At 36.5% G+C, this 24,178-nt stretch overlaps 1 protein-coding gene across 15 annotated transcripts in view; it reads left to right on the plus strand.

The window, feature by feature from the left end:
* Positions 1–24,178, plus strand: part of LOC123312948 (serine/threonine-protein kinase tousled-like 2) — a 98,184-nt gene that overhangs the window by 70,074 nt on the left and 3,932 nt on the right. For 11 of the 15 annotated variants that reach the window (XM_044897547.1, XM_044897548.1, XM_044897551.1 and 8 more), the window contains 9 exons: positions 8,492–8,582; positions 11,896–12,134; positions 17,996–18,124; positions 18,424–18,504; positions 18,753–19,093; positions 20,410–20,910; positions 22,635–22,782; positions 22,974–23,224; positions 23,286–23,505. In XM_044897547.1, the coding sequence (XP_044753482.1) occupies positions 8,492–8,582; positions 11,896–12,134; positions 17,996–18,124; positions 18,424–18,504; positions 18,753–19,093; positions 20,410–20,910; positions 22,635–22,782; positions 22,974–23,224; positions 23,286–23,505 (2,001 nt within the window). Of the gene's footprint in view, positions 1–1,026; positions 1,054–4,443; positions 4,498–8,491; positions 8,583–11,895; positions 12,135–17,995; positions 18,125–18,423; positions 18,505–18,752; positions 19,094–20,409; positions 20,911–22,634; positions 22,783–22,973; positions 23,225–23,285; positions 23,506–24,178 lie in introns of those variants that run through there. The other 4 variants (XM_044897555.1, XM_044897545.1, XM_044897557.1 and 1 more) reach the window with 3 other exon arrangements.

The following is a 24,178-nucleotide window of genomic DNA, read 5'->3' on the forward strand; positions in this document are numbered from 1 at the left end:
TTTATGGTCATAATCAGAAAACTGAAAGACGTGGGTGATATCTTGTGTTCGAAAAAGATTCATCAGATAAACGAAAAACTATATTCCGAAATTCATTTCATTCGATAAAACCGTTTATGAGATAAAACTAAAATTAAAATTTTTTATGATTATTCAACAGCCTGTATCTTCGAGCCGATTCGGAATAAATGGTAAACGAAAAAAGTGTTTCTTTTGACCTCAAGAATCTAATGTTAAAATATTTGTGCGAGTCAAAGGCTCACCCCGTATACCTGAAAATCTACTCAATTTCAGGGATTGTTGAATGACTCTGGCAACCAAAAGACATAAATTTAATTTTAAAAAATTTCGTTTCTATTGTAAGATTTTTTTCGAGTATACAAAGTTGTCCAACGTTTTCGGATTTGTCCATTCAATCGGTATTCACTGAAATAAGTATTTAAAAAAAGTCTGCGCTGATTTTGTGCATTAACGACAATACCAAACCAAGTCCCTATCTTTTTTTCCTAAGATGTTAGTCCAAAAGACGAAAATGTCGTTTAGTGAAAATATTATTTTTCCTCGATGATGATATGGAAGTGTAGTATAATAGAAAACTGGAATCACGGTATATTTTCTCCCCTAGTATGACGTCAGTCCAAATTTGTCATAAGATTTTGACAATGGGTGTCAGATTACGACGTATATAGGTTAACTTCAGTTTGACGTAAGTAAGTTTTCACCGATCACAGAGCGCGCTGTCTTACATCGATTCGACTGATTCAGCGTAGATTAACATTTTTGGCCTCGGTGTTTATGAATTTTGTTGTATTATTTTTGGCCCGGTAAGGGGTATCTATCGAATAGGTGTATCTACTACTGGCCTATTCCAATTTTAAGAACATATTTCGATCTGCAAGAAATGAAGAATCAGCAGAAAATGTAATTTTATGTCAGCAGTTGAGTTGACGTCTCGAGAAACACCTTATCAGTGCTCTTCAATTCGATTTGCATAGAGCAAGCAGTGATTATAGACTTTAATCTTTAGTAGCAAGTGCTGAGATGTTCAACAGGGTGAGATATAATATAAATAGTGTTTGTAAGAGTTTGAAATTAATGAAATAAGCTGGGCCTCAAGATTGACAGTGTGAAATTGTTTTTTTCTTTGATATGAACTTGACCTGCAACGCCATCTTGTATATCGTAAACGCCGAAACGAAAATGTTTATTGTCATGTGTCCGCGAAGGATATTTATGTAGATAATTGTTTTCGCGTTTTTATCTTCATTCAACTTCCTAGCACGATCGTATCGAAAGTCAAACAAACATACAAAAATAATAATTCTCCTCTCGTCGTATAGGAATCGTTCAATGACGGACGTCCGGAGATGACCTTCGTCTGAGACGGGTCGCGGGTGATGTTTTCCGAAAAAAAAATCGAACATTTCGATTCCGTCGTATTATATCCAAGGCGTATTTCGATTTATTTATATTAGCGGGAATATAGAGGCACACGCCCTTGAAATTGCCTGCGTCCACGTTTCTGTGGCGCGGAAAAAATCCGATTTGGTAAAGGAGATAGATGTAACCGAGCGGACATTGGGAAATTTCCATTGTCGTCGATTCTTCTGTTCGACTGTTACGAACGAAATTGTAACGAAAATAGCACACCGGATGACGTAAGGAGGTTTGTTAGATACGGGACCGTTTAGTTTTTGGTGTTTATCCATTTTGCGACGATGAACGTGTTGAGACGTGTGGATTCCCGAAAGAGTAGCATGAAAAAACGTTCTTTACCTCACCACTTCCGACCAGAGTTTGGACAAATAGGATGCAACTTTTCTGCTGAGCATACGGTTTTATCAGGGATGAAATTGGTCTGAAAATTTCAGTCAATTGCCTCATTCTGACAAGAATGGGCAAAATAGATATTATACAGGTTGTTTACTGAGGATGCGGCAAAAATGCAGAAATTGGAATATTCATAAATCACATATGGGCGTGCAGTTTATATTAAAGTTTATTGCTGAATTCGGTACTCTTGTGGTAAGCTAAGACACATGTGAAAAAATTAAGATAATTAGTTTCACAAAATATAGGTTCATGTATAGGTACTCCTCCTTTTCTTGTCATATGACTTTTCGAATGCTCTTTGTTCTTTTGTTTCTGTCTCTATTTCTCGATCAAGGTCTTATTTATTTTTCTCTGTCCAGTATTAGTACTGCATTAGGTACATTAAGTTTTTGTTCTACTCGTAAGTGCCATGGAAAGCAGAAAACTCAGTATTTATTGGAAGGAATTCCTTGAATTTCATTTGTTTGAGTCAGGATATTGAACGATCAGTTCTTCAACTATATCTATAGGGTGGTTCTTATGATTTCTGTTCTCACAATAAAGTGAGTACCTACGTGATAACTATAGCTACGATTCGTTTTCAATAGTCCTACAATAGGTTGTGGTGAGGAACTGATTCAATTTGTTAATTATGCCCAGACTTTGGTGACGAGAATTTGTCCTTCAGAGAAATAGGCACAGAATGGGGAATTCTCAATTTGGATTATCACACCATGTGCAAGTTTAAACTGAATAATTATGAGTTTCATTCATGAATTTTCCAAATGCACCGCGGAAACTATTCAAAATCATTCTTCAAATATGAGGTTTTAAAATTTAAATCGCTTCGTTTCTAGTTTACGATTCGGCAACAGCGCCTACTAGAAAATGAAAAGGACAATGGCTAGTTTATAGAATAACAGTTGTTGATTTACAGCCATCATAAGGCGCGTACTCACTGGCGAGCCTCAACAGCAATAAAAATCCCATAAAATTTTACGACCTTCCTCGTTCGTCGCAGACTTCATAGACAGCCATCTTTATCTATCTCATCAAGATAGTGTATTTATTGTCCTTTATTTCAGTCGATGTTGCCAACTTGTGCAATAGAAACGAAACGCTTTAAATTAAAAATACCCATTTTTATTATTTGGAAATGGTTATTTCAAAATGTGACCTTTCAAAGATAATATTTCATAAAAAATACATCATTTTCGCCAGAAAGAGTATTCCCTATTGTAAATACGAAGGTGGATTGCATGGGCCTAAACGAAGAGCTAGAGATACAGGACGTCTCAGAACAACGACCCCACTGTAATTCGGAGGCTTTCGGGAACGCTTCACGTCCACAAGGATCATTGGGTTGCAGAGCTTGGCAGGCCAATTATTACAACTGCTTATCGCCGGATCTAAAGCTTTGAATTTTTACCGTCCTTAGTTTATCCTACCTCGCACTAAAGTGATCGTGGCTTGGTGCAGAGAGTGGCTGAACTAGGACCTTGAATGGAAGATCTTTTTATTCTGTTCTGTTCGGGCAAGAATTTTTCGTGGCGCCTGCGGCATATTTCAGTGACCAATTTCTGGGTGCATAAGACTGCATCTTTGAGGTACAACACATTTGAATTTTTCTATTTTTTTATACTGTTCGATTTTTCCCAAATATTGATCGATTTGTAACCTAAACCTGAGACAAAAGTAAACTAAAAATCGTTGTGACAAATACTGGGCTTCTCTTTTCTACGTCACTCAGTATATTTACGTACTGATCGCTTCAATACGAAAACGATATGTATATAAATCCTCGTTTACTAAACCTAGACATTTCGACCTTGATAAAAATCGAATCGTGAAAACATCTCCAATCACTACGATTGTATTTAGCGCTGAACAACGTGTTCATTTAATTCTGTATAGCGAGATTTTAGCTCAAAACGGAATTTTTGCGTGACCTTCCGATTCCCTGGCTATTGGCAATTCAAATCTGATTATTTTAGTGGAAGTTTATTCCGATCTATGTTCTTAGAAAGATCTGGTTCTTCTAGTCATGGTCAGATTTTGAATCGTCGAGTGAAAAAGGACAATCTCTGATTGTTGTAGAAAGAGGTGTTATTTTCTATGTTCGATTACGGTGATCAGGGATGAGTATCGAAGTTGTCGATAGACATCGATGGATAAGTTGACATCGGTATTATTGAAATAATCGATGAGGTAATTAAACAATTTCGTTCGCGTATATAGAGAAAATTATGTCGAAACGCAAATCTTACGCAAACCTCGAACAAAAGTGGAAGCAATCGTTATAGTTCGACAGCTTTGTTCGCTATCACATCTATATTCAAATCGGCGATTTCGTATATGCTGCCGCCGAGCCTTTCAACGTCTTCATCGAGAACGAAATCTGGATAGTGTCGGTAAAGAAGAAGAATACCTATCGGATGGATAGTGTGCGTTTTCGAAATTTTCGTTCAGTCAGATTGATGACGTATTACCGACCGGTGTGTAACGTTTCAGGAATCAATTATACACGGAGTTTTGGGCTTTCAGGTAGAATCTCAATCCTTGAGACACGAGATATTAAGCTCATTCTGTAAGAATCCGTTCGTTCTCTGTGCATTGCCCACACCCATCTGGGGGAAGTAAGTTTTGATGCGGCCTCTGCTTTATTCCACTCTTGTTATCAAGACGGTGAGTTAATAATTCATTATTTCGTTTTTGTTGGGAGGTTTTTATTGATTCCTTTCCCCCCTTCCCTCTGTAAGGGTAGTACGGTACGGTGTATCGTTTCGGGTTGTGTGCACCCTTTTTAAAGTGATACATGTGTGCGGTTCGATGGTCGACTCTATAAATATTCATGAACGATCACAGAACAAGACGGAACGACCCCAGGTCGTGTCAGGTAGATCGTCAACGTTGTATTTGGTCGTAAATTTTTCGTCTGACGATTCCGATGGCAACAGCGTGATTTCATCTTGGTGCTTCTTTTCGGATTTCTTCGACTAGTGAAGTGTTTGTCTGTGTAGTAATAGCGAACGGTTTCGAATTACAACTTTCTCAGTGTTTTGTGAGGGTTGTTATGTGCCTGTGTCGGTACAAATGCACTCCACCTGGTAGTTGTGGCTCGCCATTTGTTGTTTTCATGTCGACCGGTCCCAAAAAGTTTCACAGGTAATTAGACGAGGTGGCAGTGTTGCCAAGTTTCTTGGAATTTATTCAGTAGATTTATAAGAGTCACGAGTGTAGATGTTATTCACTGAATTGTTTCGATATCACCAATCTTTCTTAAATGGCAATAAATTGGGTAAACATGGGAAATGTTTATTATTGACTATTTTTGATACTTTGGATTATATATTTGAAAAAATTTTCCTTTCAAGGAAAGTGAATCTGTTGGATCGTGTCGTCGTTAAAATGTCAATCGATTAATTCTGAAATTGACGGTCGCCTGTCTAACGTGCATGTAATTTGTCAATTTAAATGCGCACCATTCGTCAATATTTTTATGCTATTGACATTTAATGATTGTTATTAGAAATGAGAATAATGATTATTATGGTATTATTAGCGGAAAAGGAATCTTATCTCGCTTCAATCTGGAGTTAATTTAAGTTTGAAATTTCCATGGAATGTCTTAAAAAACGAATCATAGCAAGCCTGTAGTAGCGATTATTGAAAAAAATTTGACGAGTTTATTGCGATAGCAAAAGTTGTTTGAATATTTCTTCTTGAGGATTTGTCTAAAAAAAGTTGCTACTTGATTATTTTATGCTAGCCAATGTAATATGTAGTTCGATATTTTGCCTTTTTCCCAACAAATTTGTGCCGTTTTGGCTTAACGATAGTCGACCTATACAATTGATTTTACATTTCTCGTAATTTAGAAATTCCTGGCTTGGAATTTGAGCTAATCGAAATTTTTTTGCGTGTACAAACATAAATTTTGTTTTCAATTGAATTTTGGTAAAATTGAGACCTTGGTTTCAGTTCTTTCACAAAATCAAAAATATATTGTCGGTGGTCTTGATTTATTCTTGTTCATAACATGATGTTATTTTATTAATGTTCTACTCTTAACGAGCGATCATTAAAATCGGTGTGAAGTGAACCATGGTTTTTGTTGTTTAGTTTTTTTAATCATCTTCTTGATTCGTCTCGAACTGAAAAATTTCCAAAACTTCATGTACAGGATGTCCCAAATTCGATGTTCAGTAAGGGGATATCAGAAACTAGAAGAGCTGGAGCAAAACCGTTTCTGAGCTCGTTTCTAGAGGATGGTGAGAACCATAGTACTCTACAATCCTTCGTTTTTGAGTAATTAGCAAAAAATGAGATTTTGACGATTTCGAATAGTTTTCAAATCTTTTTTTTTTTTGATTTACGCATAATAATATTGAACCTACTACGAGAACTTTTATATTCAGATTCTACTGGCTTATTTGCATATCTATCTATGCTCAACTTCTTTCTGTTAGTGACGTTAAGAAGGGAATTCTTGATTAATTTAACCACCAACACTGAAGATTTTTAAGCCTGATTCAAAATAAGACAAATACCTACATTTGTTGGATAATATTGTGATCCACCTGTAAAAATTATTCTTCCAATTTTTTATCTTTCTTGTATTCACTTGCATGCTGGAAGAAACCATTATTGACAACACATAGAACCTCAAACTTCATGAGTCGATTTTTGATCATTCGATTTCTTAGGATGAGAAAAAATTTCTGAATGGGCATCCAATCTACAAATTACTCGAAACTTTTGAAAGGATTTACATATTTGGATGACTGTAATGGTCCCTCTTGAATAGCTGTTTGAGTAATTCTTGGAAATTTGGGGATAAATACCTCACTCCTGTGACTATTTGAGATCTTTTCGTTGAACGTACAAAAGATCTTGATGCACGCAGGTAAAACATCTTTAGAACCCCGTGCTGATATCTGTTCACCATAGATACTCAGCTCCGTATGTTCTGGAACACTACCCCACCTTTTTTTTATTACTGTTACGTCTGGAATTTATTTATTGACGACCAACAACATTATTAGGTACCTAGGACGAACGAGACCTAGCAGCAATATTCAGAAAACCATTCATATTATGCAGACCTACGAAAGGAAAAATCTCATTGGCAGATGGCATTCACGTGATCACTGTCTGCCGATTAGATTGGTTTTTTTCAGGTCTTAGTTCTTAGGAACTATTCAAGACATTACATTTTTTGAAGGATCAGCAAAATGGTAAAGATTCCAAGTCAACTTTTCTAAAACCTCTTTCGGGTTTAGTAATTTACTCAAATCATGACATAATCATAACATTTGTTATAAATACATTTTTTCACATTGAAAAATGACATTGATCATAGTCAAATACAGACAAACGTCCAGTTGCAGGAAAGTTCATTAAAATTTAATACTTCATTAAAATCTTAATCCTCCATTTTCCCCTTCAAAAATGACAGTTTTAAATTTTGATGGGACATCAAATCTTAATGGACTTTCCTGCAACTGGACGTATTATGTCACATAGGGATAACGTAGATTTCTGCTGGTGAGATAATTTTTAAAATCTATTACTTCCTACAAACCCACAAACTTAACCTAATAATTTTTTTTGTAAGCTTTCAAGCTCCATAAAAAGGTATATATTTATCTTCACGCCAGCTACTGCCGCAGTATTGTAGTTTCTTTTCTTGATCTTTTGGATTCCAATATATGAGAAAATAATAATATAGAATAATGGAAGAATCTAACCAAATGGTTCAGCGAGCTCCAGTTTCATTTGGCTCGCTCAGTAGTGAAATACCTCAAAAATTGGGAAATAAATCCAATAAATTTTCAAACCACAATGTTTAGGAATACTATGGTCAAATATTATCCTGGGATAAATGATCATTTAAACTGTGCATTCTTCTGAGATTCGATTATTGGAATCTACTTTTATGCGTGCTTTAGATGCACATTTTCAGTTTATTTAGTTGGCATCTCGCCCAATCATTTTGTTTATATAAGTTTTGGAAGCTCGAAGAACCATGTTGCACTGCAGGCAGCTTCTGCCGCATTGTCGTCTCTGCATTCCACGAAGTACCCATACGAGAAAATGATCAGCTGCAGCAGCAGCAGCAGCTCGATGTTCCTAGATCCTCACCAAAATATAGTCGTTCCCATTCATCCATTCTGGTGACGTGCACACACAAATAAATCTTTCCCCCCCGGTCCCCTCAACATCACGCAGTTTCGTACCCGTCATCATGCTCTAGGCAGGAGTGTAATGTACGTTTCCTCCGACCATTATATCGACTATTTTATTTTCGATCAGGTCGAGTCGTTGTTGTCTCCTAATTCTGTGTTCAATTTTCGCATTCACAATATTTATAACGTTGCCGTGTTATGATATCGAGTGCGGTCGCGTTCCGATCCAAGTTCGCCCGTGTGCGAATTCGCATTTCTAAAGATTTCTTTCTGCTCTGCGAGCGCTAAAACTCCGACGTGTACCTACTGTCCGTTCCGAAAACGTCGGGCCGCTCTAAGGTGAAAGATATCTCTTTTTCCTTCGATAAAGCTCCTTAGTTTCGTTTTTCGAGTACGTTACGTACGTACGATCCTCTCTATCTACACCCAGTCTAATTTCCCTTCCTTTTCGAAACTCCGTGTTCTAATACGTTTTATTTTTCTTGTTACAGATGTCAGCTGGATCACAGATACAGATGGCACCACAGTCTATTGTCAACACAACCCAACCCGTTCATAGCCAGGACTCCAATATGAGTACAGGTGAGATTTTGTTTGAGGTTAGAAATTCGACGACGACGAATTTCTCCTTATTTTGAGTTTGGGCGACGCTTACCTCAACTCCATTCAGAGTTTCGTAACGTCCACGTTCGTATTGTAAATTGTTGTAATGGCTGACCTAAGACAATCGACGTTGCCGGATTGGGGGGGTATATAGGCGACGATTGTCGTGGTTGTGTGATCTCATCGATCGATTTCTGCATTGTTTTTCGTTGTTGGTGTCAAGGACGGAGATAAAATGTTGCACACTTCGACGAATTTCGATGGCCGAAGTGCTGGGATGAGATGCGAGATTGTCGAATGTCGCGTACGAAAAACGTGGATCCGGCAACGTCGCCGACTTATTATTTTGTTAACTACATAATGGGGGTCTCGAAATCGTCAAGATTGAGGGGCCATAAGGATGAATTCGTACGGCGAGAGGTGTTTTCGCTTTGGGTTCTTTATCCGAATTCGAACTTATCTATGTTGGAAAAGTTGTTCGGTTCGTTTTTCGGTTGGTAATTTCGATATTCGGTATCGGCTTGACGAGATATGAATCTTTCCTTGAAAATCGTTCGGTGACGTGCAGTCCGAAATGATTATCTATCGCTCAAATTCGCGAAATTTATGGTTACGGTTTGGGGAAATATGGCCTCTCGAAATTTTTGATAAAAATTAACCTTCGGAAGGAAGGTCCCTGTAAATTTCAATTATTCACGTTAATTTGAAAATTATCATGTTATACAGCCCCTTTGAATGGGTATCGATCAAAAAAATGGCGACAAGAAATGAATATTTTATTAGACGTTTATGGAGAACTGTATGGAAAATTTTCATGTCGATGTTTTCAACAACGAAAAATGTTTTCAGCCCCCTTCAAACTTGAGGTTTTACCGGAAACAGCCCACTACTTTCTTAAATTTCAAATATTGAATATGTCTGGTCACCCAAGGTATGCCTTGGGTGAAAGCTCAACGGTTTATGAGTTATTGGGATTCTTATGAAAAAAAATGTGAAAACGGGAGGTTACACTGTGCTGAGGAGGATTTTTCCAAAATTTTTTTTACCATTTTCAATTTTTCTAGTATGGAGCATTATAACGCTGTTTGGACTTGAATGTACAGCGTGTTCAGGAGAAGATCATCAAATTGGGTCAAACGAATTCTTCAAAACTCAAGAATTTCAAATTACAACCCTTTCAGAGTTATAAAAGAAAGACTGAAAGCAATTTCGAACTACTTGATACTGTGACTATAGAAAAAAACTGAAATTCGATGTCCCGGTAAAATAATTTTGCAATGTTTTTCTTTGATAACGCTGAAAATTTTCGTTTTACGTATAAGGTTTATTTAGGGAACATCTTCTCTTCGATGATCTTCCCATAAACACCGTGCGTTATAATATTTAATAACGGCAAAATTGAAAATGGTGAAGATATCTCTGAAAAAAACCTCCTCAACAAAAATATTAAAACTTCTCATTTTTTTTTTCATGAGAATCCTAATACATAAACCGTTGAGTTTTCACCCAATAAGGTGTGGTAAACAGCTGAAATTGTAATCAAATCAGCTATCTAACGATGCAAAGATATACTGGGTGTGCCATTTGAAATAGGAAAGTAGTATATAACTGAGAAGAGAGAAAGTTTATACGAAATTCGCTACATGCAAATTTTCACCACAAAATAGTGACTACACCACAAAATTATGATTAGTTCACCATAAACGTTTGATAGGCCATCGCAGTCAATAACCCTTTATAAAGACCCTGTATAACTTGATACAAATCTTGGTATTAGCAGAGGACGTGAAGGTGGATCAAGAAAAACTGATTTTGAGTTTGTCAACAGAAAACCTATTTAACGTTCTTCGTCAAGTAGGTTTTGAAATTTCGAATGAACAGTTTAAAAAAAATCTTAGCAGATTTTTGCACTATTCGAATGGCTATTCTCGAAAAACGTTATAGTAGCTAAGTTTACGTTCAAACAAGGAAAATCAATTTCATATTAATTTGATGTTTTTTAACGCACGTAATATTGGAGGATTTTTTTTTAAGAATAAGGGTTTTTTATTCCATTTGTTCTTCCTGAAATTACATCTACAAACCGTTTAATTCTACTTCTTCATTTTTTACTTCTTTTCCTTTTCTAGCTCATACTTGGAATTTAAGTGAATTCAAGAGGGTTTTTTTGTTGTCTGTTAATATTTTTCGATGTGAGAAAGTTTTATTAGAAATATGACGTCATCTTTATTTTTTATGACCATTGTTAAAGGGTATATGAAGTTTCGTATACGTATAAAATATCAAATTCTTATTCCTTTGATACGATATTCAACAAACATCAACTAATTCAAAAATGAAGGAAGCTGATTGAATTCAATGAAATAATTCAGGCAATTTAAATTTATTCCTCCTCCTCCTTTTGCGATGTTTTTCTCCAATAGCAGTATGACTATTCTCAAATCTTCTGCAATATTGAGATTCATGTACTAAAGTATTTTGAAAATTTTCGCGTGGCACTTTATATTTCGTCAAATTTGTCTGAAAATTGATTTGAATAGTTCATATTTTGACCTAAAAGTATGCTATTATTTTTGCCGAGTGCTTTTACTCAAGTTTTACTAACTTTTTTTGAATTTTCAATGTTTTTCGTGGTAAACGAAAAATTGCTAAGTAGTTTGATGCAACAGGACCCTAGGGCTTATATCGGGAATCATCTTCGATAGATTCAGTAGTTGCTATGCAAAAAAAATTAAAAAAATCGTGGAGCAAATTCAAAAACTTCCAATTTCCGTCTTTATCGACGAATGTTTAGCGTAATCGATCGTTAAATGGAAAAACTTCAGTTAATGAAGAATTCTAGTTACAGTAATATCATCAATAAGGCGAATTTACAGTTGAAATAATGACATTCCGTCTCATAAAACCCGTTAAACTAGTTCTCTCCAACATGCCCGTTCTTTTTGAATTCATATCTTGTCGGGCCCGACCATATTTTCCGTTGTAATGAATATCTTTCACCAAAGAATAGGTACGTATGCAACCACGGTTTTGATAAGCGTATACAATATCACCAGATCCTAATCGCTACCATACATTACGTTGTCTCTTATCGGACATGTCCGAAATCCTCGAGAATACGAGTAAGTGAAAGCCGAAAACAAAAAAAATTGAAATGTACAATTATCACTGGGTGTATTTTTACTGTGGTAATTATGTATTGAATTTCAAAGCGCCTGCTTTGTTCAATACTGTTTATAGTGAAAGTATCTGGTCGGAAAATGTTCTATGTTCTATCTCTCTTTTTTTCCAGGTTCGTCTCACAGTGATAAAGAGGTGGACCCGAATACTCCGGAGAAGTTGCCAAGGACGCCGAGCGAAAGAAAGAGAAAAAGAAAAGTCGAGGATTCTGGCGGTGGACCAGTCGGTAAAGGTGTGCGAAACGCCAATTCGGAAAAGAAAATCAACGAATACTTCAAACATTCTGGCAACAGCCCCATAAGGCACGGTGGGGCTAAGAGTCCGTCTCCGCAGCAACCCTATCATCTGATGGTGAGTTCGAAAGATGTATTTTTTATGGAATATCTTTGAAACTTCAAATTTTGAGATAACCATTTCAACTGTTTCCCAAAAAAAATTATTATAACTACTTAAAAACGAAAATGGGTATTTAAAGCGTTTCGTTCCTATTGCACAAGTTGGCAACATCGACTGTAATATGTCTTGATAATTAAGGACAACGAATACGCTATCTGGATGAGATAGACAAAGATGGCTGTCTATGAAGTCTGCGACCAACGAGGAAGGTCGTACAATTTTATGGAATTTTTATGATTATGTTCTTTGTATTTTCTAGTAGGCGCTGTTGCCAAATCGTAAACTAGAAACGAAACGATTTAAATTTTAAAACCTCATATTTGAGGAACGATTTTGAATAGTTTTCGCGGTGCATTTGAAAATTTCATGAATGAAACTCATAATTATTGAGTTTAAACTTCCATATGCTGCGATAACCCAAATTGGGGAGAATTCCCATTTTGGGGGGATGCGAGCCCCCTGATCCTGCAGTTGTAGAATACTGTGTGTCGTAGTTTTTCCGATGGTTCAGACAGATGGCGCTGATGAATAGAATATCCGTACAGTTGTACTGAAGATGAAGCAATAATCACGAAATTCCAATTAGGTCTTCGAGTTTCTTCCTTATGATCATTACATACCATAACAATACTCACTCGAAATTCTGAACACCAAACTCTTGAAAGTAAATTAGAGCTCACAAATGAATAATTGGCCATTTTGGAAAATAAAAGTATTCTTCATATTTTCTCGTATAATGCACCTGTTAATCGATATTCAAAAATAAAAAAATAATTTCGTGATTGGGTACTCTGTTCAAAAGATCCACAGATGTGTAGTGTCATAGATTTAGCTTGTTTCAGAGTGGCATATCTCATTATGAACACTTAAAATGGCCATATATTTTTATCTAAGCCGAATCGGAATAAATGTTGAAGGCAAAAAAGTGTTTCGTTAAACCTCAAGAGTCTGCTGTTAAAATAATATACATATGTGCAAGTCTACTACTCATGCTGTATGTTAGGTGTCGGTTATTGTTTGAAATGACATATGATATTACATTCGATGGAGACTATCCGGAGACATATGTGATTTTTAGTGAATTTTAATTGGATATAATGATTTTGACATTTATGATGAGTCCCATATTCTCCTATGAATATTTGAGATATTTCTGTCGAAAATATGAAATGTCTTGATGCACATAGGTAAAACATATCTCAGAATCCCGTGCTGATATCGCTTGCACTCTAGATATCGAGCTCCGTATATTCTGGAACATTTTATATTGCATACGCATTAGATAGATATACTGATGAAATTATAGAAAATTGATCGTATTTTTTTCGCTACATATCACTCGATATCCGAACAGAAATATGAAGTTTTGAAACTAGTTTATCCATTCAAGGCAAACGCGAACGTGTTTTATTGTATAAATATTGTGGAATTTGTTTCGTTTTCGATATGCTTCAGATTTATAGGTTGGTCATTTTATTATATTAGATTGTGTTGCATAATCTTGAACAGTGGACATCTGTTAGATTGAGAAGATAATAGAATAGTATAAAAAAAATGAAAAGTCAAGCAGAATTTTGAAGGTTGATGTTCTGTGTCAAAACATGGCATTTGACTAGTACCTCTACATTTAAACCCTTTGACTAATTTTTGTATATGAAGATTTCAAGACAAATCCTTATTCAAAATACTCGGCTTGCTTTTAGTTGGCAGTGCTATGGGAATTAGTTATTCACTTCTCGTACGCTTTGTTATAAATAATTACGCAGGTGAAAGCTTATCGATTAGCAGATATTTATTTGGTTGACTTTCGGACTAGATATAATGAAAGAGGCATGGTTGAAAATCCGAAAAGAAATCGTTGGAAATATATACCTAGGTATTTTTTGTTTCTGCGTCAAGTGAGTGAGTGAATACAAATGGATAGGAAATCTAGCAACCGTTGCAACAAATTCTTTGTTAAGTAGACTATGGACAGGATCTTCGTTCGAAAGTTATACTAAGCTTGTACCATATTATTTTTTACTGAGAGTATAGAACATAATATAGTTTATTTGGTAATGTATCGCGGTGAAACTCAGAATAACAGCTGAAAAGTATTCACACTGATGTGGAAACTATACAGGCTGGGCAAAATTCTTTGTCTACTAAGCGACTCTCGTGAACTATAACAGCTAGAAGAAAACGAATGACACATTCTCTAGCTCTTTTTTCCAGAGTAATCCAAATCTGAAAACAGGACGGGCCTATCATTCAAAAATAACGAATTCAATAAAAGTCTGCATTCGAAATTAAAGAATATTTTGAGCTCGTCAGTGGATTCTACGTGAAAAAGTGGCTGTAGAAGGTTCAAGTTTAAAATATGTAACTTCAAAGACAAAAAAGTTATGAGAACTTTTCGAAATCGTCAAAATCTCATTTTTTGCTTATAACTCAAAAACGAAGAATCGTAGGAGGCTACGGTTTTCACTTTCTTCGTTTCTCTGAAAAAGAGCTCAGAAATGTGTCATCCATTTTCTTCTAGCTGCTATATTTCTCGAGATCCCCTCAGTAGACAACGAATTTTGCTCACCCTGTACAGCCAAAATTAATTGCTTTTATTTTTACAACTAAAATCAAATGAACGATTTGGGTAGTATCCAATATTTACAATCAAATGGGGCTTGTGTCTCTATTAATTATGTTTCTTGATAGGTTTTCTTTCTAATTTTGTCTCATTCTGTGATAGCCTTGTTTTGGGGTTTCAATTTTTTTGTATCTTTTGATTCGATTGTAATAAGATTGATATTATTAATTCATTTCTTCATCGGTTTTTGTTTTTAAAATACTTTGTCAAATAAAATTCACGATCCTATGAATTGAATTTAAGTCTATTTCAATTAGCCATTTCTTCACTTTTTTGCTGAAATATTTTCAAACCTCTACTCCTTCAGAATATACCGGAAACTTTCTTATTTCATATGGCACACCCACTATAAACTTGAATCGCTGGATAGCTGATTTGATGGCAATTGCAAGAATATGCCATAATTTGGGTAAAAAGTCAAGGGTTAATAATAATAAAGAGCTTTTATTTTGTATTTATGAAATACAATCATTAGGCGAAGGATAGCCTAAAGCTCTTCTTCTCCTCTTACCTCTTACTTTGATGTTCTTCTCATAAATGTTCCCTGTATGTTCTTCGCTCTTCGCCCAAACATCAAATATAATACTGCAAAATCTAAATTGAAGATACTTTCGAAAAGAATGTCCCCAGCAGAAATTTTCAAACAAGTGTGACTCCACTTTTCACCATTATTTTTTATAAGAATCTCGATCACTCCTTAACCGTTGAGTTTTTACCCAAGGTATACTGGGTGAGTCTTTTGAATTCCAGTATAGCGGGAAGCTGTGTAGGTCTGAAAATATCTTAGAGAGGCAGTTCATTGTTGAATGACGTGGACATTTTTTAGCACAAAGTGGTGTTTAGGTCTCTATAAACGTCTAATAGTTTTTTGACCTTGAGTTATTCTTCAGGAACGTTGGTTAGATCCGCAGAAAAGTTATTCTTCATTCGGACGCCAGTAAAAGACGTACATGGCCATTTCTCTTTGAATCGATATCTACTACCATTTTACCATCTTCATTCCATCCCGTAATTAACATTCTTCGAATTCGCAAGGGCTCGATGTTATTGACGTATTCTGCCTGCGCTCATTCGTCGGATTTGACAACGCGAAATTGCGTGTACGAAGCTAGCTACGAGATCCGTGTTTCGAAATTCGACGCAAACGAACAAATAGAGCTGTTACGGTTCGACCAAAATCGTTATTTCACGTGTACCGTTTTCGATTGAGAAATCTCTACATTGTTGCGGACTCTTCGTTTTCGGCGTGTAGTAGGTATACACAACATACACGATATTATCATTATCGGGCACAGCGTTACCAGGCCGATTTGACTTTTAATCAGCTCTCCAAGTCTATTTTTTCATGCAGGATAGTAAGGCGAACGAGAGACAATGAATCTGGTACTCTGTGCGTTCGTTGTCTCCACGGTTATCTCTAAATTTATAACTGGTTCTAGGTCGTGAAGAGAAGATGGCCAACGATTGGTTTCGTTCGAATTATGAACTGAATGAAAGTTATTTTAGGTCACTCACGGTAGGTTCCTTACTCTGAAGATGAAGTCTTGAAAGAAAAATGTACGAAACTTAATTCATATCTTCAATGACAAGAAGAAGACGCTTACTTCATAATGATGGTTAAATATATGAAATAAAAATTCAAAAGCATCCAAAGTATTCGTATTTTCTGGCCAGCCTGTAAATCTTCTCCTTTATTCGTATTAGAAAGTCATTTTGAATCTGTACCGATTTAAAAGCATTCGAGAAACAACACAATAAATTGTTTTCCATCGTTCAGCTATAGATGTTGTTGGAGTGACTCATTTAAAATAGAATGACCTCAGAATTCAGAAATAATCTCGGATCATCTGAAGCTTGTCATGCACAATTATGTGAAATTCGAAGAATAGAATAGCTGAGCCATCAAAATAGGGTCATTTGAAATTCGAGATCTTCAAATATGACATAATGCCCTAATGACATCGTTTCATCCCAATAGGTAATACTCCTTCTGACGAAAATGATGTACTTTTTATGAAATATCCTTGAAACGTCACATTTTGAAATAACCATTTCAATCGTTTCCCAAAACAAAATATTCTAAGTACTTGAAAATGAAAAATAAAAATGGGTATTTAAAATTTAAAGCGTTTCGTTTCTATTGCACAAGTTGGCAACATCGACTGATATATGCCTTGATAATAAAGGACAACAAATACACTATCTTGATGAGATAGACAAAGATGGCTGTCTATGAAGTCTGCGACGAACGAAGAAGGCCGTAAAATATTATGGGAATTTTTATGGCAGGTTGCAGTTGAGGCTCACCAGTGAGTACGCGCCTTGTGATGGCTGTAAATTAACAGCTGTCATTTTATAAACAAACCATTGTTCTTTTTATATTCTAGTAGGGCTGTTGCCAAATCGTAAACTAGAAATGATGCCATTTAAATTTTAAAACCCCATATTTGAAGAATGATATTGAATAGTTTCCGCGGTGCATTTGGAAAATTCATGAATGAAACTCATAATTACTCAGTTTGAACTTGCATATGCTGTGATAACCCAAATTGAGGAGAATTCCCCATTCTCATAGCACTCTGTTTAGTCTTTTTCGAAGATAGCCTTCAATACTTTTTTGATTCGGTTTATATTTCCTAAATCCCATCGAAAGATCTCTCCCGGTTCCTTGAAGTTTGTTGAGAGTCAGAAAACAAACGGTGTTATATCAGGCGGATCAGACGGTTGTATATTTATAAGAAAACACTTAGCTTCAGCAATCAATTGAATATATTGAAATGACCAACAACAAAGATTGAAATATTCCACGTTTTCATTCATTATTATCTTTATCAGCGATTTGGTGTCCCACAGTTATCTCTGCTGGCCAGAAGAAGAGCGGAAACCACCAAGTAATTTCCTGTAGGTTTTTCTAATAATCTACAGTGAATCTGAAGGAAATAAATGTGTTTTCACGATCAAGATCGACTGATTGCTTCGGCCAGTAATATTTTTTTCTTCGATCGAGAAACATATCAACAATTGTTAGTGGCATATTGTTACGATCTTCTCTAGTTGTAAAAAAAGTTAGAAACGATCATTCCTCATGGGGTGAATAAGAAGGATATGAGTAATTCATCATGTTGTCGTCGATACTCAAGAATCTTCGTGAATCACTGTGAATTTCCGTAATTCTTGTTTCTTTATTTTATAGTTCCCCCCCTCACCTCAACAGGTGGGACTTCCCAGCCCTCAGATGCCGCCTGCAAACACCGTTCCTTTCGAGTTTTTGAGCAAAACTCCGAAAATGCCCATCAACACCAATACCAATAAATACGTACAGGTAAAAAAAAACTTTCTTCGATTGTCTTGATTATTTTTTATGGATCGATGTTTATTCAGAGAAAAAAAAAACGTAGATTGCACCCGTAACCTTCAAGTAAACACTGAATGATTTTTAGAATGATTCACACTCCATAAAAATGTGAGAAATTCACACTGAAACTTCAATAGCAATCTCAATCATTTATTAATTATTGTTTTCTGTTTAGTCTGAGCATCTCTTCGATAAGAAATAATCATATTCCCCTGTGATATTTGAGAGGTTTCGTTTGAATATATGAAATGTCTTGATGCACACAGGTAAAGCGTACACGGAATCCCGTGCTGACATCGAAAAACGCTTCTAGATGCTCAGCTCCGTTAATTCTGGAACATGCCCACGTAAATATTACAAGAGTCGCTCAAAAACTTAAGTTTTCTGAATTAGGAAAGAATGTTGCTGTACGGTATCTGTAGTGCCATAAGTCCTAATTCATAGTTGCTCATTCGCTTAGAATTTCATTGATCCGCTAGATGTTGTAGATGAAGCAAGAAAACTTAATTTTAGATAGTAGTGAGCCTATGTTCATTACGTCTCAAGTGAAACTTTTCAGGTGTTCCGTACAGGGTTTTTCGTTTTTGTGTTACAGACTGACTTAACGTGTCATGCCATACAGGAATACGAGACGCATACGTCGTCAGATTTGGAGGCCCGCAACAATAAGATCGAAGAGCTGACGAGGCAAGGCGAAGAGCTGAGGCATCAGATCAGCACGCAGCAGAAGACCATCGAGCAGCAGAAGCAGCACATAAATAAATGTATAGAGGTCGTTAAGAAGTTACTCAAAGAGAAGAGCTCAATAGAGAAGAAGGAGGCTAGGCAAAGGTGCATGCAGAACAGGCTTAGGCTGGGACAGTTCGTGACGCAGAGGGTGGGAGCCACCTTCCAGGAGAACTGGACCGATGGACATGCTTTCCAGGAATTAGCTAGGTATGCACAATTTTTCGAAATTATTCACCTCTTCTAAAACTCAAAAATATGTAAGTTTCAACATTCCTTTCCTAATACACACGAAGTAAGGAACACCCAGTCAGGAAGTCAATTGCTATACTCCATTCACTTTTATTTTAGCACTCGGTTGGCCATGGAAATTTGACACATTTCACTCTGTATAGTACGAAAATGTGGGGTTATGAAGCTTGTCAAAACATTTTTGGGTTTTAAATCAACGCTATGTTGCCCGTTCCACGTTAAAGTTTCTGTTATTACGTATTTTATCACAATGTCGAATCTCTTCGGAAAATATGTGACGAACCTAATTGAAGTTTATACAAACTGATTGAAGGCATACCAAATCCAGATATTTGTATGGAAAATACAAGAGATCAGTTTGATATCATCATATGCACTAGCTTGAGGAGAAGTAATGTTCGTTATCTTCTTTAGCTAAAGTTTGAATACGTTACATCAGTTGTAGATTTCAAAAATATTAACCCGAAGATGAAATGCATACGATGCAGTGGTTGGGAATGGGTATCGCCCGAAGGAATTAAGAAATAATTACAAGAATGATAAATTCTTCAAAAAAAATCATCTTGCATCAATATAAGTAGAAAGAATTTAAGGAAGTTTCAAGTCAAGATGAACTTCACCTTTGAGCAAAAATTTCACATGAATAAACAATTAACAGGACAACTGGCGCTTATTTGTGGCTGTTCATCTCAATACATTGATATAATAATAATAATTAGGTATTTATTGGTACCTTAAGACATTTACAATGTATATCAGATTCAGATGAAACATTGTATACATTTTCTTACATTGAATATGTTCGCTACCGTCTGACGTATTGTGGATTTTAGAATATCTGGGTATAACTATTTGAATGAGCGGACCTGAATTCTAAATAGCACTTCCTGAAACCCTGTCTCTTTTTTCAATAACTTTCGGCATTTTCGTAATAAAAATTGATAGTAGTTGTGGCAACTGCGTTATGACATTAAACGACATTTCATGAGTGCCAACCTTACTCCGTTCTAGCTACAAAAACTTGAGAAAATTATTTCATGGCCAACCGACTGCTAAAATAAATGTGAATGGAGTATAGAGAATATTATCAACACTGGTGAATACTATAACGCAGCATTCCCCAGTGTTGATGATTTTCTCTAGCTATTGAGTCCGTTGACAGTCCAGTCTGGGTATCCCTTACTTCTCGTGCATTAGAAGTTTTTGGCGGACAATTCAAAACACTCTTTTCAATATGGCGTTGAAATCTCTTAATTCTTTTTTCGTTTCTGCAGGCGGCAGGAAGAAATAACTGCCGAAAGGGAAGAGATAGATAGACAAAAGAAATTGCTTATGAAGAAGAGGCCGTCGACGAACGAGGGCGGTCGTAAGAGAAGCTCAAACTTGCACAACGGCACCGATTCGGGCTTCCTGAAGCCAGACGCCGTACCGGGTTCCTTTACATTACAAGAGTACTATGAGGCTGACGAGATATTAAAATTAAGGCAGAACGCACTGAAGAAAGAGGATGCGGATCTTCAGTTGGAAATGGAGAAACTGGAACGGGAACGCAATCTGCACATCAGAGAACTGAAACGCATCCATAACGAGGATCAGTCAAGGTTCAACAATCACCCCGTACTGAACGAGAGGTATCTTTTGCTGATGCTGCTGGGCAAGGGCGGTTTCAGCGAGGTGCACAAGGCTTTCGATCTGAAGGAGCAGAGGTATGTCGCCTGCAAGGTGCACCAATTGAACAAAGACTGGAAAGAGGACAAGAAGGCTAACTATATAAAGTGAGTGGTAAAAATCGATTTTTTTTTCAATACTTAATCCTACCATCGGAGCCACATTGACTGTAAACTATTCTCCCCGATGAGTTATACAGGATGAGTCTTTGACTTGTATTGTTATTATTATGGTGAAGGAATCTACTGTTGAAATATATGTACAAGTCCAAGACTCAAGCTGTATAGTAATCATCAAATGTATCACTCCTTCAAAGTATCATTTATAGAAATATGTATAAACGATAGCAACATAGCAGTCGGCATCAGGGTATCCTGATTTTTCAATTTCAATAATACGAGGATATATTGAAAAATTCTTAGCGTACTATAGAACCAAACAGAATTTCACTGTCAAAATATTTCATTACTCAACATATTCTCCTTTTAATTGGATACATTTATTACAGCGAACCTGCAACGTCTCTAGAACTTTCAAAAAAAAAAAAAGTTTCTTCTTGCTCTGCAAACCAGACAGACAGCTTTTTTTACCTCCTTGTTGGAAGAAAATTTACGACCTTTTCTCAGTTGGGGAAAGAGATGATTGTCGGACGGAGCCAAATCTGGTGAATGAGGGGGGTGCTCTAGTAATTCAAACCCTAAATCACGAATTTTTGCATGGCAACATGAGATTTGTGTGCAAGGGCGTTGTCCTGCAAAAACAAAACACCTTTGGATAGCTTTCCGCGTCTTTTCTCTTCAATTTCTTCCCTTAGAGTGGTCAGTAATGTCGAATAGTAATCTCCGGTTATTGTTCTACCTTGAAGAAAGAACTTTTCCAGCAGATTTTTGGAACCGAAACTTCTTAGGTCTTGGAAAAATCAGAGTGTCGCCATTCCATCGATTGTTGCTTTGTTTCTGGATCGTAGAAATGTACCCAAGTCTCATCCATAGTAACATTTCGGTTTAAGAATTCTACATCGTTTTCAAATCCAGCACAGATCGAACGCGATGCTTCTACCCTTGCACGGTTTTGGTCATCATTCAAACATTTGGGGATCCATTTTGCAGCAATTTTTTACATGTCCAAATTGACGTGAACTATATGATGAACGCGTTCGTATGAAATATTCAGTGCTTTAGATATCCGTTTTAGCCCAATTCAACGGTCTGATAAAATCATGTCATGAACTGCATCGATATTTTCGGGAACTGACACAGAAACTGGCCTTCCCGATCGGTCATCATCTTCAACGGAAAATGTATCTCTTTTGAAGCTTGCAGTCCAATTTTTCACTGTCGCATACGAAGGATATTGATCACCAAAGGTATGAAGCATATCTTCGTAAATCTGCTTACCTCTTAGCCCTTTTAAATACAGGTACTTGATGATGGCTCGATACTCCAATTTCGATTTTCACAATTTCTCGGTGGACATCTTCTTTCTTTTAATTTATTGCGTAACTCTGGTTTACTTTTTTTGACCTCAAACTTCACACTGACACTTCTAATGAAATATTGTACGTTGCTATGGTAACGCAATATTTTTTGTATGCATGGAACTGGTCTAGGCTAACTAGATATCAATACATCTTCGTATTTAAGGTTTTGGAAATACAAGGTTCAGAAATCACTGTGCCCATAATATTTATTCAAGAATCTTGAGACAGAGGAGCAGAGAAGGCCTCCGCCTTCATTTATAAATGAAAATATTCCTTTAATGTGGCTCCTTTTCCGCTCAAACGTTCGGCAATGTTTCTGGAGCTTTTTTATAAAACGAAAACTTTTTTCAGGCATGCGCTGCGAGAGTATAACATCCATAAAGCTTTGGATCACCCGAGGGTAGTCAAATTATATGACGTTTTTGAAATAGATGCAAATTCGTTTTGTACAGTCTTAGAATATTGTGATGGCCACGATCTAGATTTCTACTTGAAGCAGGTGAGTGTTCATATTTTTATCTCGAAGTACTTGACAAAAAAATTCAAATCGATACACCTGTGATGAAAAACTCACACCAGAACAAACTGTGTTGGTTGTGTTTCAAGACGGGACTGAGTGTTTCGCGATTTATCCTAGCCAGTTAAGCTGTTTCTATTTTTGTATTTATTTTTATTCTTGCCGTGTTTCAGCATAAAACGATAGCGGAAAGGGAAGCAAGATCGATCATAATGCAAGTTGTGTCGGCCCTGAAGTACCTGAACGAGATTAAACCGCCTGTGATCCATTACGACCTAAAACCCGGCAACATTTTGCTGACGGAGGGAAACGTCTGCGGCGAAATCAAAATTACGGATTTCGGACTGAGTAAAGTGATGGATGAGGAAAATTACAATCCGGATCACGGAATGGATCTGACGTCCCAAGGAGCCGGCACTTACTGGTTAGTTTGGAATCTTGACGATTGTTTTTCACGCTGAATTAATCTAAATTTTGTTTTACAGGTACCTCCCACCGGAGTGTTTCGTGGTTGGAAAGAATCCGCCTAAGATTTCCTCCAAGGTGGACGTATGGAGTGTGGGTGTGATTTTCTATCAGTGTCTCTATGGCAAGAAACCTTTCGGCCACAACCAGTCCCAAGCGACGATTTTAGAAGAAAATACTATATTGAAGGCAACTGATGTTCAGTTCGCGAATAAACCAGCAGTCACAAATGAGGCTAAGGTGAGTACTCTTTGTCATTTGTGCATTGTCTTGGCCTGTGAATATTTGAGGTGTTCTTGTCCAAAATATAGAACGTCTTGATGCACACAGGTACATTATACGCAGAATCCCGTGCTGATATTGATTACTAATTAAATACTCAGCTCCGTATATTCTGGAACAGTTTTTCCCTATATAATTCATTTCGAAGTCTTATCGGTATATTATACTGATTTGAAGGGTTTGGGAATTATAATTTCGTGAGGAGCAAGTGGGAGAGGCAAGGGGGGAAGATGAGCAGATTCAGAGGGTTTGGAAAATGGTTTACTTATCCAAAACCCTACAAGCAAGTCTTTTCTTGTTCAATGTTATCCACACAGTCTTACCCGTTGTGAAAATGGGCGAAAACAGGATAGCAATAACAATACTTTGTCAACGAATGGCCTTTGATGTCATTGTCTCGTTCTTTCTACACATTTTTTACCTTACCCTGCATGATACACCATTTTGGTGAGATATAACGTCTAAACAGTTTCGAACCCATTTAATCATCATTTTTTTAATTTCATTACCCTCTAGGTTTCTATCTAAACCAATTGTCTTGAAGTAGAATGGGAAAATGAATAGTTTACAACACTTGATTACAAAATTATTCCGAGATACCAGAATGATTGGACAATTGTACAATCGGCTG

Source organism: Coccinella septempunctata, chromosome 5 (assembly GCF_907165205.1).
Source record: "Coccinella septempunctata chromosome 5, icCocSept1.1, whole genome shotgun sequence".
Taxonomy (NCBI): Eukaryota; Metazoa; Arthropoda; class Insecta; order Coleoptera; family Coccinellidae; genus Coccinella; species Coccinella septempunctata.